Here is an 18,133-nt window from a genome sequence, read left to right as displayed (position 1 = left end):
TTGTGGTGTTATCATTATAGTGTATAGTTCAAATATATGCCTAAGTATGTTAAATAGGCATTTCAAACATCCAGAACATCCGGGACAAACGTTACTCTCCATTAAGCTTCGTCTAAAAATACCCCGGTGGTATTCTACTTATGGTTCGATTTTGATCACGCTGTCTTTTCTGAAATGCTTTTGGGGCGAGTTCAACCACATTAGACAGCTCAAATAAAGTATCAGAACAAGAACCAAAGGCTCTGAACAAAAGGTTACTGACAAAAGGTTACCCTTGTAGGATTCAGAGGTAAGAGAAACTTTTGTTCTCCTACTATAATCTAATCTAATGGCAGTGTGAGTGAGATGACTGGCTTGCTATATTTGTAGCATGTTATAATAATAGTTTATGGTTGAAACCATTTTTTCAAGCAATACATACAAACAATCAATGAAAATGGAACAGATTACTGTGTTCATACACACTTGAACTGCCAGAACTGGTATGTTGACTATGTCGTACTGTAGTATACTAGTACGTTCAAGGCCATATTCATAAATCGTCTAAGACTTGGGAGTGCTGATCTAGGATTGGTTTTGCCTTTAAATCATAATGAATAAGAGGGGTGACCTGATAGTAAGAATGTCTTACTGTACCTTACTGAAGTCCACAGCGCTGTTCTCTCTGCTCACTTCAGCTTTGCCATCATTGGGGACGGGCAGAGAGGTCTGGGGAGAAATCGCCTGACCTGGATCAAACAGAGATGACAGAGTCCAATAAGTCAACTACTAAAACCTCTATATCAGACCAACACCAAGGTTTCATGGCAGTGCAGGCGCCAATGGTAATAAATCACAGAGAGAGAGAGCTCTTGGCCTACCAAAATGACCAAAAATGTTTTGGTAATCTATAGATTTGCACTCTAAGGTTGAAGTAATCTGGGATTTATCAGACATTGGCAAAGTACCCTTATTTAGTGCAGATCCCGAGAGAGGGCAGAAGATAAAGCCTAAGAGTGGCTGCATGGTGAAGGATGGAAGTCATGGATGGCCTTGGTGAGGATGGGTGGATGAAGCTTGTCCATTAGGATTTCAGCATTATCATTGTGTCAAGGAGACTGACCGACGCAAACACGAAATTAGCCCACAGCTGCCAGAGTAGAGCAAGAAGGATTTAAATCCAAAGGATTAATTTTCATTTGTGAGAGGGCACAGATAAATACTAATTTCAGTGTTTGATCCGTTCACACGCCAGTGGAGACTACCAGTGACTAACGGTTGCATTAGGAATCAAGAGAATCAGAAATAAAAGCATGCCTTGCAAAGATTCATTTCGACTCATATTTCCACATGAAGTCAATGAGAGGGCTAAGTCTAAAAGCAATTTACAGAGTCAGCTGCTGCTGCCCATGAAGAAACACCACAGCGACAAACCCTATAGATGTAAATGATAGTACTTGCAATGGGTGTCGTCACTAACATGGGCACTGGTCTTTTTTATTAGTCACGCACTCACTGTTGCCGCTCTTTCATTGAGCCTTTGCATAACTGCACTAGAATGAATGTGCCTGTGACAAACCACTCTGAATTAAAATTACCGCAAAGAACGATTAGCTTAAAGGGTTTTGGGTGTTCTTCATGTTTCAAAATTGGCATGTGGAATACTGGCAAACTTGCTTCTGAAACATAATTCCTGTAAAAGGTGATGGACATTCTCAATGAGGTATCATTCGCAAGAGGACGTAAAGGGTCCTTATTATTTTACATTGACATTTTAGTCATTTAGCAGACGTTCTTATCCAGAGCGAGTTACGGGTCCCCCGTGGGAAACGAACCCACAACCCTATTATCAGTGAACACCGCTGCCCAGGGACTTTTCTCTTCTGAATATTGTCCTGTTAACATCTTCTACACTTGTTAGGCCTACACCATATCACCATACTTTAACATAGTATGGAATTTAAAAAAAGAGAAATTAATATACAGCCGACGTTAATGTCAATGATAAGTTTAGTAACTCTTTCAAGCAGCTCCTTCAACTTTATCCCCGTTGATGGCTATATCTAGCCACTTCCCACGATTTCTCATTGTGCGCGATAAAATACAATGTACGGCTCATATGATATGAGTTATTGTCTATATACTATACACTTTCTCACCTGATGGATCATTACTGACTTCATCAAAGTATCTGAAGTACAAAACACAACCTCTAACTATTACTGACGGAAACAACTTTGAGATTACCACCTTTACAAGTTATGTTTTAGGAAGTGCTAGCAGTAGAGAAAGGTTCTGTCAAGGTTTAAGAGTTGCCTGGGTCCGGGTCATCCTCTTTGTCCACGGGCTGGATATCAGTCTGGGTTCTGGGACTCTGTTTCTGTGGTCTGGGGCCTGGTTGTGGAGTGGCTGGAGGGGGGCGGGTGGTGGATGAGGTCGGGAGTGGAGAGGAGATGGAGGAGGAGACACACTGGGGACAACAGAGTGGCCATGGGGTGCAGGGTGTGACCTGCCTGTCACTCCTAGACCCCGCTGCCATAAATGAGCCCCAGAAGGAGGACTTAAAGGTAGAATAGAGTGATGGACCGCCTGCCAGACACACACACATACATCCACCCATTTATACACACAAACAAACACACACACACACACACACAAGGAAACAAGAGAAGAGAGTCACACTGAGACACTGAAAAGAAGGTCATACATGGACAATGTAATGTAGAATGAGAAAAGCATCCACATGGGATGACTGAGAGCACTACTTACAACAAGATTACTTCCAGTTTCAATGTTTCTATGACCAGCAGTACAAAGTGAGGAGAACTGAAAAACGTGCAGTCATCTTGAACCATTAACGTAGCAGTAGTAGGGTTGCTGAATTCTGGGTAACTTTCCCAGAAACCCCAGGTTTTCCAGAAATCCTGGTTGGAGGATTCACGGATTCCCTGCTTATTCCCTCCTGATGCCAGGAATCTTCCAACTAAGATTTCTAGAAAACCTGGGAATTTTGGGAAGGTTAGAGGAATTCTGCAACCCTAAGCAGAGAGATGCCTGTTACTGACCATTCTTGTCCATGGAGTGGGGCTCGGACTGCTTCTTGCCAATGTCAGCGAAGGAGCGGACAATGGGGATGCGATTGGCCAACTTCTTCTGGTTCTGGTGATGGTGCGTTTTGAGGAGGGCCTCTCTCACCTTCCTCCTCACCTCGTCCCCCAGTGGACCTGTGGTCTCCTGCTGGTCCAACACCATGTCTGACAAACAGGACCACACAGTCAACAGTTCAACAGCACCTAGGAAACCGTCCATTACATTCCGATTACAATGTTTACAATTGTACAATGAAGATCATAGAACAAGGTCGTATTCACTAGGAACAGAACAGAAGCAAACGAGCCAAAACGGTGAAGGACCTAGCTGCAACTGTCCAATAATAAATGCAGATTTTTGTTTCACGCAAATCCTTTTGCTACGGTATGCACTAATGAATACGACAAAGGTGTACAGGGTAATTCCAGATGCCACTTTGTGCTCTACAGTACCTGCTACCTCCTCCACGGAGTTGGCCCTCATGTCGAGCAGCACGACGCCATTGAGGATGCAGCTGCGCAGCTCGAACAGGCTGTGCAGGGACAGCGTGGCCACGTAGGGCTTACTCCAGCGCTCCCCTCCATCCTCCACATCCTCCTCAAACTTCAGCCACCTGTATAAGGCACAAATGCCCACACTCTTAGAAAAGACCGCGTGGTCTAGAACTGTAGAAAAGGCTCTTGTTTTTTCTCACACTTTTTCGCTAACTGTTCCTTTAATGGCACTTTTTTTGTTAACTGTCTCTAAAATTGCAGGAAGCATTGAGGTGTGTAGTGATCGCTACATTTCAGTCCTCAAATGGCACTGCCCATGCTATACAGGCTTTTGTGCACTAGACATCTCTATGATCTGAGCGCACCTGCAGACAATTTCCCTTGTTAAATACCTGAGATCCTTTGTAAAAGGGTTCTTCGGCTGTCCCCATAGGAGAACCCTTTGAAGAACCCTTTTTGGTTCCAGGTAGAACCTTTTCGACAGAGGGTTCTAAATGGAAGCCAAAAGGGTTCTACCTGGAACCAAAAAGGGTTCTCCTATGGTGACAGCTGAAGAACCCTTTTGGAACCCTTTTTTCTAAGAGTGCAGACCAGTATCACTGAGCCAAGGGACCAGGGGATAGATGACAGCCAGCTGTCCAGCCATCTGGAAGCCATGTGCTGATAGAGCTCAGCTTACACTGATGGGGACACCAAGGACACATCAGACATTACCCAGAAGCCTACCAAAATGCATTTCAGCCCAGCTTGAACAAAAAAGGGAATCAGGTGCCCGACTGAGGGACTTGGTCATCCAAAAAAGCATTTTTTTTACCATAGGACACTTCAACAGGTGACTTTCCCAAGATAATACAGAATAAGTGTCACTCTGTGTCTGCATAAACCGTTTTTTTATTCACAGGACAACTGAACACCGTACACCGTGGCAGGGACTAACTGAGTGACCGACCGACCGACCGACTGACTGACTGACAAGCTATGGCAAGTAAAGCTCTGTCAGTCAATATGTGACGTAACATTTGTGTCTAGATGCACTGTAGCACAGATAGTACTGCACAACAGGATATTTCTCCAGTCCAGACAGTATGCTTGTGTACTACAAGTAAACAAGCATTTCCTTTAGAGCTGGGCTCCCATGCATTGCTCATGCAGCCGTCTTTATAATTAGAGCTTTATATAGCCCATCTCCAAGGTTACACAACAATCTCTCTTTATGTAACGTTAACTCTTTCAGGTAACAGTTGTTTAATGTTTCGGACATTAATATATTGTTATAAGGAATAAATTATAGATCATAAATCATACTATATATAACAATTTCATCACTTAGCATGATTAAAAAGCAACAGGTAAAAAAACAAGCTATGGATTACGTTGGAGTTGACTAAAAGCGTTCAGTAATAACATGGACTTGTCCGTGATCGGCTGATGGGACAGGGGTGGGTCATGTGACTCCCTACCTGGCGGTTTCCCTCCACTCTGCTTCCTCTCCGTCTTTCAGGCAGATCTCGTCCAGCTCAGTGAAGAGGTCATGGGGGATGTGCTCCTCGTCGTCATCCTCTGTGCCCAGGAGGAACTGCACTCTCTGGGATGGCGTGTCTGAAGCACAGGGTCAAGTAAGGTCATCACTTACAGTACTGTCTGCCATACACACTCCCTGACTACGGAGCTCTGCAGAACGTTATGCACATACATTTGCATTTTCTTCACTTTTGTAAAAATAAATATAGCTACTATTTTCATGAGTATATTTCATGAGTATATTTGATGAGTATAGGTTGAGTTTTGAATCCAAATGTATATATTTTTGGCGATGTGTAGACAGAATCCCCTCTTTTGAAATGCATTATGCAGCCATATAGACTTAACATATGATTACAGAATCCTATAACTTATAAAATGATAGAAATATGATATACTGTAAGAACAGATGAGGAGGAAAATTATTATTCTACCCCAAAGTACCAGACACTTTGACTGCTGCTTTGAAATGTGCCAGCCAGCTAGAGTGGCAAGGCTTACTGTATGTGGGAGACTCTCTTCCGTCCTCCACTCCAGAGTCCCGCTCCCTGCTCCTCTTCCTGTGTCTATGTCCATGATGCCGATGCCTCCGATGGCTCTTCCTTCCCAGGGGGACATGTACCCCGATGTAGAGTGTCCTGTGACCTGGAGGCAGCCATCACAGAGAGAGAAACAAGATTAGACAAAATAATGAAGAATAAGGTAAGAAGTATACAAGAAGATCAATTATTACATTCAGAGAAGTTACTGATTCAGCCTGCTCCTTCTGTTTGTATATATAGGTCAACTTCCAACAGCAATATGCCCACAAAAAATAAATGATGGGTTACAATTTACTCGACTTAGTAAATACCAGCTTACACAGGGCTATAAAATAAAGTATTACCAAATTGAATGAATATACTGTATCTTATAATAATCTGGATTCATGCTTCTAAGGTCATGTCACTGGTATTTCATTGAGCGATACCTACCACACATCTCTATGTGGTCCTGTGTGGCTCAGTTGGTAGAGCATGGTGTTTGCAACACCAGGGTTGTGGGTTCGATTCCCATGGGGGACCAGTACGGGAAAACATTTATGAAACGTATGCATTCACTACTGTAAGTCGCTCTGGATAAGAGTGTCTGCTAAATGACTAAAATGTAAATCTCTATGACATTAAATAATTGGCATGTATGCAACCCTTTTACTGATATCATTACTTTGTATCAGTCTAAAAATACATCTCTGGGAATGTTTTTAGCTTCAACATCTGCCACAGATGCTTGGGCTCTCTTAAAACCCCCTAAGAGCATCATCTGGTAGGATGAATAAATCATTTAATAAAAACTCACCTAAAAATAGTGAACAGATTTGACATGTAAGCTAATATTTGATATCAAACAGTTTTGATATTTATTCATATTCGATGTAATATTACTGTTAAACTGAGTTACATAAATGGCACAGTTGTCAAAATAATACAGGAAAAGCAAACTATTGAGTGAAATACACCAATTGCAAAGTATATTTTACCATCTGTAAATGGCAAATATTTTATCGTGTGTGCATGAATATTGTATAAATAGTTATAGAAATATGTCTAATATTCTGTAATCGATGAGTCATTCACACTGGTCTCATCTAGAAACTCAAAACAAACCGTACAGTGTGCACAACCAGAGCTGCAGAATGGGGAGGGTGAGCAGGCAGACGGGGTGGATCGCCACCCTGCTGATATCAGTGAGGCTGAATAGATGTGGTGCTGTGACAGTGTGAGGGTAATCCACCCTGACTCCAGCCTGCTCTCTCCTCAGGGATAAACACAGCTGTGTGAGTTCTCCTTCAGGCCTGGGGCTACGGCCAGGCAGCTAGCAGCCTCTGCTGTTCAAACCAATCCCCGTTATCCCAGCCACCAACACTACGGTATCAGGACTAATCACTGCCTTCAGTGCTATGATGAATGCATGGTTGGGAATGTAGATGAAATTAATTGTAAGTAAAGTCCTTGAAAGCTCAGCATAAATGGTTCTGCAGACTCTTGATTTGTTACTGGAGCTCTGTGCTTTTGTGTGCTCAAGCAGCTCTTTCGTTGCCACCCTCTGTAGTCTCATGGGTACGGAGTCCGTATTAGGACAGCCTCTGTCTCAGCAGGAGATGCCTCAGTCTAGAAAACAACCTATTCTCTGGATGCCATGTAGGTGGCCTTCGAGTCTTCCTTCCTCAAAACTGAATTAAGGCCTCAAGGCATTGTACTTCATAAAGTTGGTGTACCTTCGAGTTCCTCCTTTTCAAAGTTGGTTTTCAGCATGGACCGGGTTCCACCTCTGTCCACCACAGCCTCTTCATCATTTCTCTGTGAAGGACAGACAGAGTTCTGTCAGTATCTGTTGTTAGAGGATGATTGAAATGGTCAGAAATTGTCTGTCTTTGTTACTTTTCTATTCTTCACACGTCATTATTCTAACGTTGTGTAAAATTTGTATGTGACTTTAGGCTACTGAATATCACTTAAAAAACCTTATCAAAGGTATATCTCTAGTCTAAACCATGGTATTAAGATAGCATGTCCTTGTGTTGATATTTACCGCAGAGAGCATTTTAATAGCGGTTGACCTTTTATTTATTTGTTTTTATTATTTAATCTTTATGTAACCAGGAAGAAACCCATTGAGACACACAATCTCTTCTCTGTGTGCTTCCTCAGTGGGCTCAGTGAATAAACACACTAACCACTTTAATAAGACAGTTTCCATGGCAACTAATAGCAAGTCTGCTCAACTAATCGAGAAAATACTGTAGTCATAATTGACAAACACATTGTTGTACAGGCCTCTAAACCAGCCAAGCAGCCAATCAACAACTGAAACCTAAAGTGGTGTAGTAGTGAATGTGTGCATTGCTTGATGGCAATTTTGATCCATAATGGGAACAATTGCAATGTTGAATCCATATAGTGATTACATAGTCATTATCTTCCCCCGGAGAATATATTTGCTTTAAAACAGACTCCATCCATAATACCCAGGAGTCTCGTTAGGCACGGTTGCTTTGAGGTGCAGTGAATCAGACTGATCACAATGCGGTTAATCAGAACGGCACACAGTGCTTGTTGTCTCGGTGCTGCATCATGCACATAGTAGCCAGGTCACCTAGGCATTTTAATGTGGCCAACTCAATATCTACTAGAAAGTAAACAACAAAGCTCTCAAGAGTTTATTACATGACCGTGACTGGTGTATTCATTACCGTCAAATTTCAATGACGTACTTCCAGAGTAACAAGAAACATAAACTAGTACGTACAGTATGCTACCCAAGTATTGGGACAAGAGAAGGTTAAAACAGGGCAACATAATAGAGGGGCTACAGTATATAAGACATTTGTAAGAAGGAGGTTAACCTCAGAATACTTCATTAAAGACAGCTGGATAGTAAGGATTTACATACAGTGTTTCATGTTTAGCAAAGCCCCAGTCTGTAAAAGCCTCTTCTCAAAACACTTACCACCGGAGTGAAGAACCACTCAGTCCCGTTGTGAATTAACTGTGATGCAGTCACTAAACACAATTTTAACACATTTGGCACCTCGCACACAATCCTGCACGGCAAAATGCCTCTGCTAGCCAAAAGAATAGATGGAGGAAAAAGAGTGTACGTGAAGTGTGAAAGTGTTAGATGTGTGGTGCTGATAAGTGGAGTGACTTGGGGAGATTAGTGATGAATGCTGCTGATGCAGCTTCTACTGTGTGATAGCCACGTGGCTACCCATGTGAAACAGCAGAAAGGATGATGAGAGAGAGAGAGAGGGATAATGAGAGAGAAGGCGAGACAGAGAGAGCGAGAAGAGAGAGAGAGAGAGAGAGAGAGAGAGAGAGAGAGAGATGGATGACGAGAGAGAGGCAGAGAGAGTGAGAGAGCGAGAGAAGGATGGTGAGAGAGAAAGAGAGACAGAGAGAGTGACAGAAAGAGGGAGAGAGAGAGAGAGAGAGAGATGCTGTCATTTTCGGGACTGGGTGTCATGACATGACAAGATGTTCACAAATCGAATTTCAAAAGATTTCCTCTTCAAAACCCTAGGAATTACAATCTCCAACTCAGCAGTCTTCATCCTGAACAGACTTTGTCCAGATGTGCTGTATTATTAATGTATATTACAGACTCACATTGACAAATCTTCCACTCCCAAACATGACAGTGATAATAAATCACAAGGTTGTGAGCAGGTGCAACAGCAATAAATAAGTGATTTATGCTTTGTCATTGTTATGACTTGGGTTATGGTCTCAGGATGGCTGTTGTAGTCCAAATGTTATGTCGCTACTAGCAAACCATCAGAACCTATGAATAGCCGAGATGGCCAGCAAATCCAACAACCTAGCAACTTCAAGCTGTCTCACCCCTGCTTCAGTGGAACACAACCCCTATAGTGTTCCATCTAAATGCAAGTACTTCTAATAGTACTGTTACTCTATCACGACCTGCTGCATCCCCAGACACACAGCTGGCCTGACAAGGCCACTGAATCATCAGAGCTCTGCTCAAGCCTTCACAGTAGTTCACAGCTCTACGTTTTAACATGCCTTATTTAGTGCTTTCCAGTCACTCACTACGCTAATAAGTGCAATTGCTAATGTGTGCACGTGGCAGCTTGGAGGACATATGACCAGAACTCCGAGGAAATGGGGGGAGGTTGGTACTGCAGGAAGAAGCAGGAGCGCGCACGTCACCAGTCCACTCAGTGACGTCCGCAAGAGATACATGCACTGCCTGTCTGCCTGTCTCAAGGGCACCTTTGAAGAGAGAGAGAGAGAGAGAGAGAGAGAGAGAGAGAGAGAGAGAGAGAGAGAGAGAGAGAGAGTGGCACACAGCAGAGAGCGAAGGATGGACATATGAAGATATATTTCAGCTAGAGCGAGTGAACTGTGGGAAGGCTAACTGCAGCACTTCAATGATACTGCCCCCTACAAAGTGCCATTGCATGCTGTGTTTTTGTCCATCTTGCTCAACGGGTCTACACTTTGATTGGTTTATCAGTGTTGACTGTCAGCAACATACTGTAACACTGGATAGGCCTGCATACGTTTGAAGGATCCGGTAGTTTGTTGTGCCATATGCTCTACATTTGAGTCACCTCTCACACAGACACACACAGACACACACACACACACACACACACACACACACACACACACACACACACACACACACACACACACACACACACACACACACATAGGCTCACAGACATGAGAGCACTTCTTTCAAAAGAAAAGCATTTTATGCCATAAAAATAAATGACTTTTAATCTGTATAAAACATAATCCAGCTCCTTCTCTTGACATAAATACTATCATTACAATCTCACCCTGTCTATGTGACCCAAAAAGCTGTCTTCTTATATTTAGTGGGGAAATGGGCAGAATCGAAAGCGATACGACTACTATCCATGTCTCTGACCATAGGACCGGTAACAATACCCAGATAATGTTACATGGCGACGGAAGTGGAGTCGATATTGGGTGAAGGTTGTGCAATGTAACAGCAATATCTAGACTTAGGGTTACCACCTTATTCACTGAAAGAATAAACGCTTTGTTTTCGAAATGATAGTTTCCAGATTTGACCATATTAATGAACTAAGGCTTGTATTTCTGTGTGTTTATTATATTATAATTAAGTCTATGATTTGATATTTGATAGAGCAGTCTGACTGAGCGGTAGTAGTCAGCAGCAGGCCCGTAAGCATTGATTCAAACAGCACTTTACTGCATTTGCCAGAAGCGCTTAGCAATGCTTGATTCACAGCGCTGTTTATGACTTCAAGCCTATCAACTCCCAAGATTAGCCTGGCAATACTATAGTGCCTATAAGAACATCCGATAGTCAAAGGTATATGAAATACAAATGGTATAGAGAGAAATAGTTGACGTGTCATAATTCCTATAATAACTACAACCTAAAACTTCTTAACTGGGAATATTGAAGACTCATGTTAAAAGGAACCACCAGCTTTCATATGTTCTCATGTTCTGAGCAAGGAACTTAAACATTAGCTTTTTTACATGGCACATATTGCACCTTTACTTTCTTCTCCAACACTGTGTTTTTGCATTACTTAAACCAAATTGAACATGTTTCATTATTTATTTGAGACTAAATTGATTTGATTTATGTTTATATTAAGATAAAATAAAAGTGTTCATTCAGTATTGTTGTAATTGTCATTATTACAAATATATATAAAAATCGTCCGATTAATCGGCATCAGCTTTTTTTGGTCCTCCAATAATCAGTATCGGCATTGAAAAATCATAATCGGTTGACCTCTACCTCCCAAACTCAGGAAAACCCTAGGGGTTTTTCAATCTCGTGAGATACTTTATTCCGTCTTATTCTGAAATAGCTTTATAGAATTGACGAAAGGGAGGAGGGGTCACAAAAAAATAGAGTGGAGTTAATAGTGTGAGGAAGCGTTTGTCACGCTAAAGAAGCAGTTGTCAGGCACCAGCATTGGGGTTGCCAAACCTAAAAGTACCTTTTACATTTTAGACAAAAAACGATTAATGAGTGCCGGGAGGACAGTGGCCTACCTGTTAACAGAAGTTATCATGTTTTGTTTGTTCTATAATTTAAAACCTTTCGTTCACCTGGTAAAGTAACGTTAGACGGAAAGAGAAAGAGTATAGTAGAGACTTGAATCAAGTGTTAGAGTGGAAGAGAAATGTACTGGGTAATGGTGATTGAGAGGGCTTCTGAGTTAAAGGAAACAGAGATGTAGATTATTTGGAAAGTAAAATGGTTTAAGATTTAGCAAAGTGAAAACTAATAAAATGTTTATTTTCTATTTTAGGAGAGGATGGGCTGTCCCTATTTCTCTCTTTGAAATGCTTCCCAATTGGGAGAACAGTTAGTGAAATTCTGCAGTTTTATAAAGTATAAATGTACCCGATCTGGCCGTAGAGGGAGCTCCCAAATAAGTAAGGCCTGACCATTGGTTTGTTTGTTTTTGCCCTACGTTTTACCAAACACACCAGCACACATGGGCACACAACCCACTGGTTATGAATATTTGTTAGTGGTGTTAATACTGTGTTTGATATATTGTGTGGGGTCTTTTTTAATTTGGTTGTAAAATGGGTAGGCAGAATGATGGAAATATTTGAAATGTTTTTAAATGGTTTTCGGAAGTACAGCGAAAGAAAATACTTAATAGGGCTGACTGACCTTTGACCTCTGTTCTGACTTCCTGGTGAGACCTGGTCACCCTTACTAGAAAGACTGGAGACATTGGGTGATATTAAAATGGGCTATGTAAAGACCTATAATTAGGAAGAAGTTTATAATTTAGCAATAGTCCTATGTGTGATTCGGGAACAGGAAGGGGAGAGAGAGCGGTGCCCCTGAATGAGGGACTGTCTCTAGTCTATTGTACCATTACCTCATGGGATATAATTATTTCCTTAATGGAGTTATCAAGAGTTGTAATTCTAATTCAATTTTTTATTCTATTCATTTATTTTTTATTTAACAGGCAGTGTTGTTCTTTTAATTACCGGCCCCCTAGGGCCCTTTGGTAAATATGCACATTTGTTTTCTTCACGTCTGCCTATAAAAGGAAGAAATATATTTGGGTAATGGTTGACAGTTACTCCAAATGGATTGAAGTTTTTCCCACCTCAAGTGATATATGTGTAGTTTTTTCCACACCTCTAGTTTTAGATGAAGAAGTGTATTGCTGTTGTTGTGTTGTTTGTTTGTTTTTGTCTTGCTTCAATAACAAATCTCACCAGATTGGGTCTGCTGGATTGTTGGGATTTCTCCCTAAGGGTTAGCTCTCTAACTCCCTGAGCCGGTGAATTTGCAGTGAGATCACCAAGATGATAGGGGAGTATAAGCCAATTTGTGGAAAATTTGTTTAAACTGTGTATTGTTATTCTCTTTGACATTTGTTTTAGAAATCTGTATTAAGAATATTAGTAGTAGTCATAGTTTGTCACACAGTAAATCATTTGTCTGGATTTCCTGAAACAGAAATGCCCTAAACTAAACTGTTGTTCTGGTCTGTCCACTCTGTCCTGGTCTGGTGAAGGTGACCACAGATGGTGTCTAGATGCTTGGAAGGGATAATTTGACCAAGAACAGTGTGAACCTCAACTCCCCCTTACCGGCTCAAGTAATGGCAAAAATGGTGTTCACTACGGGCCTGTTCTGCACCACTTCTACCGTAAGACCTGAGTCCGAGCTAGCAACCTGTACACAGCATCCAGTAGAGAATATCAACTGCCTTTTCTCTCATGCCATTTCTCTCAGGAGTGCGACATGAGTGCACATGGAGTGAGCATGGAGAGAGATCCCGTCCAAATGTTCTCATGTTTTTGGTGTACTGGTAGGAAAACGGACAAGACATAATGGACTGTAAAGGATAGTGGCGGTACAGGTGAGACATTATCAAAGGCCATCCACTTTGAACATGTGGCATTGGAAGGACGAACTGAAACACTATCTGAAGAAGAACGTGAAGAAATGCCAGAAGGATGAGTGCCGGGAGGGAGGGGGTGGTCAACCGTGCCTGTAATTGATTTAGGCTTATCCAACATTGTTTATTTGGGGTATCAGGATGATTGTGGAGGTCTACATACTGCGAAATGTATAGTAATTTAGACTAAGAATGCATTGAGATACCAATCTGTCATTACCACGTGATAAGAATAGTTAATGCTAGAAAAATAAGATGAATATACTGTTTGTAAATTTACATTCTAACTGTGTCGATGTGTGCTAAGTTGAGGGTCTTGAATTTAAGTGATAGACTCAACATGAAGCACTGAACACTGTCATTCTAAATTTGGGTTGTATAAAATTGATAGTAGGGGTTTTGTTTTACCATGTTATCAGAATTATAATGTTTAATTCATATGTATTTTCCCCTCATGGTAATGCTTGTTTGATTAAAATGCTGGCAAGTAATTTTGTATTAGGTTGAGAATAAGCCTCAAAAGGGAGGACATGTTGTGGAAAATTACAAAATTAGTCATGCTATCCCGTGTTTTACTGCTTAAAGAATTGTTTCTTGTTATATGCTAGTGTTGTTTTTCTAACCTGATACAAACTTGTCTTTGTGTGACTTAGTCATAAGACTGGGCGTACAGCTAAGATCTGTTTGGGAGCGACCGCAGCATGTGAGATATCCTGTGGTTTTACTATCTGGGAAGTCAGCCATATGGAAAGTTGCAGGAAGGAGCACATTATAGTGTGAACTGTAACAAAACGAAGTTATACGGTTGAGCCCTTGTGCTATCAACCTTGGGCTATCTTAATCTGCACAGACAAACCAATCACCTTTTACACTATGTTCCGCCCAATTTTCCACACATCTGCTAAACTGCCACGTAGACAAAAGAGGTTGTACTTTTCTATAAAAGCTGAGATCCAACTATGTTCATTGAGCTTTCAACTCTGAACTATTCTTAGTAATGGTTGAATACTTCATTTATGCAAATCTTTAAATCAAATTGTTGTTTGAAAGAATCTACAGTCTCTCTTCCTATAGAACTTCTACCACACTTCTCCCTAATTACAGAAGTCCAATGTGTGTTCAGGAGAACGAACGGTAATAACCTCATTATTGACAATGAGTTACTACTGGCTGATCAGGATGTACAAAACTCTAAACTGATAACACTTGTAATCAGGGGCGCAACTTTAACTGGGGATGGGAGGGTCATGTCCCCCCACCACCTACATTCTGAAATTGCATTTTTGTACCCCCAGGTTTTATCATTGCAATGTGATACAAAAAGTGGCAACAGTGTGCTTTAGGACCATGCGAGCGATCGGGTAGGCTGTTTGGAGTGATCAGCCAGCTGGATTTAGGACCGCTTGGACACCACAGAGCGGGCTGACAGGCTGTGTGAAGGCAAAGCTTCTCGAAAACTGGATGGACCAGCACAGGAGAGTTGAGCATAGTTCAATGTGCATGTGTTGCATTCTTATACCGAGTTGTAAAAGCAAGCAAAGCAAAAACTGGATACTCTTTAGTTGACTGATGTAGCTGGCAAGGTAACTGCTGTTTAACTTAACAGAAAAAAACTAAACTAGTGTTTATTCCCAGTGCTGAGCTAGTATTGTAACTGACATGTAACGTTAGCTAATGTTTTATCCCCTCTCGACTGAGGTGAATGAATAAACTAGCTATGCTAGTGTAACAGTTTAGCTTTCATCCCTCTCCTCGCCCCAGGGACCCTCTGCACACATCAACAACTGACACCCACAAAGCATCGTTACCCATCGCGCCACAAAAGCCGCGGCCCTTGCAAAGCAAGGGGAACAACTACTTCAGGTCTCAGAGCAAGTGACGTCACCCGATTGAAGCGCTATTAGCGTGCACCACCGCTAACTAACTAGCCATTTCACATCAGTTACACTAGCTAGTAGCTGATGTTACACCAGCCAGGTCAGCTCTAGCCTCTAGTTATCTGTCAGTTAGTAATAATTGCCACCTCATATCACTAACGAACAGCTATTGTTTGAATGGAAATGTTTTGTAGCCTTTTTTTTTGTCCTGTTTCGGAAGTAAATACATTTGGCTAGCTTTCACCAGTTGATGTACCGTTAGAGGAAGAGCTGGCCAAAGGTTGGCTAACATTAGCTATTATTTTTGCCTCAATCTCACTAGACCTGAATCAAACAATGAAACCGTGAGTCAAACAATTTAATGTGAGTTTTATTAGTCAGTATGGCAATGTAATGTTATTGATCTGTCAGTTTCCCTAGCTAATTCCCTACTTTTCACACTGACACAGTAATAAACAGCTCTAACATTACAGGCTTCACTGTCATGGTGCACAGCAAAGGTCTGCTTGGACCAATTTCTTCATCCCGCTCCTGCCCGCACCCGCTGGCTTTCTGTCTGACTCACCCGCTACCACAAGAACTGGTCCCAAACCCAACCGCAGTCCCACAATGTTATTTTAGGCATGTGTGACGCAGCTCACTTGCCAGCCAAGGTCCAAGCAATTTTGTGCCTTATAGGCAATATCAAAAGCACATAAATAACTTAGGAAACAAGTTAAATTACGAGAGATTCTCACATGGGCCTTATATTGTATTACTGGGCTATACAGGCCAATATGCTAGATGTAGTTAGAGGAGAGCAGACTACTTACATTTCCTTGGAAAGATAACTTCCCTGTGCTTCTCCCCCCTTGCATAGGCTATAGCCTACTCTATTTAACTGAGAGGACACGCACACCTGATCTCGCAGGTATGGCTACTGAACTGGAAGCAGCAAGAATGATGATAGCGACACTTGCTACATTTTGCATAGGACTATAGAATAAAGCATACCTTTTAGGAGGAAGACTTGCAAACAGAGACAAATAAATGGGTAATCAATACTTACTGAAAATGAAAAGGCGCAACGCTCGCTCGTGATTCTCCGCCCATGTAGGCAGCCTTCTCTATTTCAATGAGACCACACATACTAGGCACACTTGAACTCTCACGCCCAACTAGGAGAGGTAGGCTACTGAACGTGAAGCAGCGAATTCTGAGTGTATGAATAATGCGAAAAATATCTGCTTTCAATACAAAGGTTGGCTAATGCGTACAAAGCAGAAAGAGGACCGTTTGTGGGACAACAAAATATTTTCATCCGAAAGTCGTCTGTCTGATCGCATGAATACAGCCCTCTAGTGCAGTCAGTACACCACACTGTGCTCATCATGGCTTAGCAGGATCAGATGGTGACAGGGATCCCAGCAGGGCCAGACAGCCAGGGAAGACCAGTCTACGGAGCTCAGGTGAATTTTGGGGTATATTAACAATGTCAGTGAAAGATACAAAGTTCCATCTTGAATTGATGGGTAGACTTACAGTAGCTACAGGTCAACAGCTTAAGCTTGAAGCTACAGTCTGGGATCTGGGAATAATGGTCATTTTAATTATTGAACCATTGATAATTGGATAATATAATGTAGAAATGTACACCAAGGTAATTCTTTGTCATGCCTCATTTTAGGAGGATCAGATGGTGACAGGGGTCTCAGCAGGGTAAGGCAGCCAGGGAAGACCAGTCTGTGAGGGAGAGAGGTGATTTTTTGCAGATACAACACTTTATTCTCTCTGTGCAGCAAAAACTGGACAAGCCAGATACTATTTTAAGGCAGTCTGACAAACCTCCAAAGTTGATTTCCAAACTGTATCAAGAGTTGAGTGAGGATTTTCCCGATGACACGAAACATGTAAAACAAAAATGTGAGGAAGACCTGGTAGAAGCTGTTGATGATGATGAATGGATACAGATATGCCTGAATGCCCAGTCATGTTCATATCATCTCAGACATAAATTTGTGCAGTTTAAGGCCATCTGCAGACCCTACTATATGCCAGTGAAACTGAATTACATGCACTCAGAGATGTCATTCCTCTGCTGGAGTGGTAAAACACTAAAGGGGACGTATTTGCATGGTCTTGTGAAGGTTGGCTGAATTCTGGCGAAGAGTATGTTATTTTATCTCAGCATGTCTACAGATTGCCCCTTCTCCCTGTTTTTGTTTGCTTGGAAATGTTGATACTGGAGACTGTTATCTAAAGAAACTCTGTAACCTAGCATTTATAGTGGCTAAGAAATGCATTGCCATTAATTGGAAGGTTGGTTATATTCCCACAATGTCAAGTTATGTATCACTAGATTTGATTTATTACCAGATTAAGGGTATACTGGTACCTTTCATAAAGTCTGGATGCCTCATATGGAATACAGTACGACTAAATGAGATGATTTGAAAACATGCCCACGTCAGGGGAGATACCTATTTAGGCAATCCCTATCTGCTGGGCTGCTCAGTCCTGGCCCTGGGGGTCTGCCGTCCTGTGGGTTGTCACTCTGGCCTTGGCCTAACACACCCGAAACCAATAATGAATGTTTTACTAAGATCATAAAGCTGAGTGGGGTGTGTTGGGTTGGCGGGCTGCAGGGTAGTAGAGACAGTATGGAGTAACCCCGTTATATTGCGTGCAAGTAAAAAGAGCTCTACAGCACTATTAGTCCTATGAGATTAATT

At 41.8% G+C, this 18,133-nt stretch overlaps 1 protein-coding gene across 3 annotated transcripts in view; it reads right to left on the bottom strand.

Annotated features, from left to right (window-relative positions):
* LOC106586186 (sodium-driven chloride bicarbonate exchanger) overlaps positions 1-18,133 on the bottom strand; it is a 48,210-nt gene that overhangs the window by 16,977 nt on the left and 13,100 nt on the right. For all 3 annotated transcript variants that reach the window (XM_045707667.2, XM_014173158.3, XM_014173157.3), the window contains 6 exons: positions 7,342-7,423; positions 5,586-5,729; positions 5,024-5,162; positions 3,522-3,682; positions 3,045-3,233; positions 637-728 (listed from right to left, as the gene is read on the bottom strand). In XM_045707667.2, coding sequence (XP_045563623.1) covers positions 637-728; positions 3,045-3,233; positions 3,522-3,682; positions 5,024-5,162; positions 5,586-5,729; positions 7,342-7,423 — 807 coding nt within the window. The remainder of the gene's footprint in view (positions 1-636; positions 729-3,044; positions 3,234-3,521; positions 3,683-5,023; positions 5,163-5,585; positions 5,730-7,341; positions 7,424-18,133) is intronic.

This window comes from Salmo salar, chromosome 25 (assembly GCF_965601325.2).
Source record: "Salmo salar chromosome 25, fSalSal1, whole genome shotgun sequence".
Classification (NCBI taxonomy): Eukaryota; Metazoa; Chordata; class Actinopteri; order Salmoniformes; family Salmonidae; genus Salmo; species Salmo salar.
Note: the sequence above shows the minus strand (reverse complement) of the source record. Positions and strands in the feature narration are given on the sequence as shown.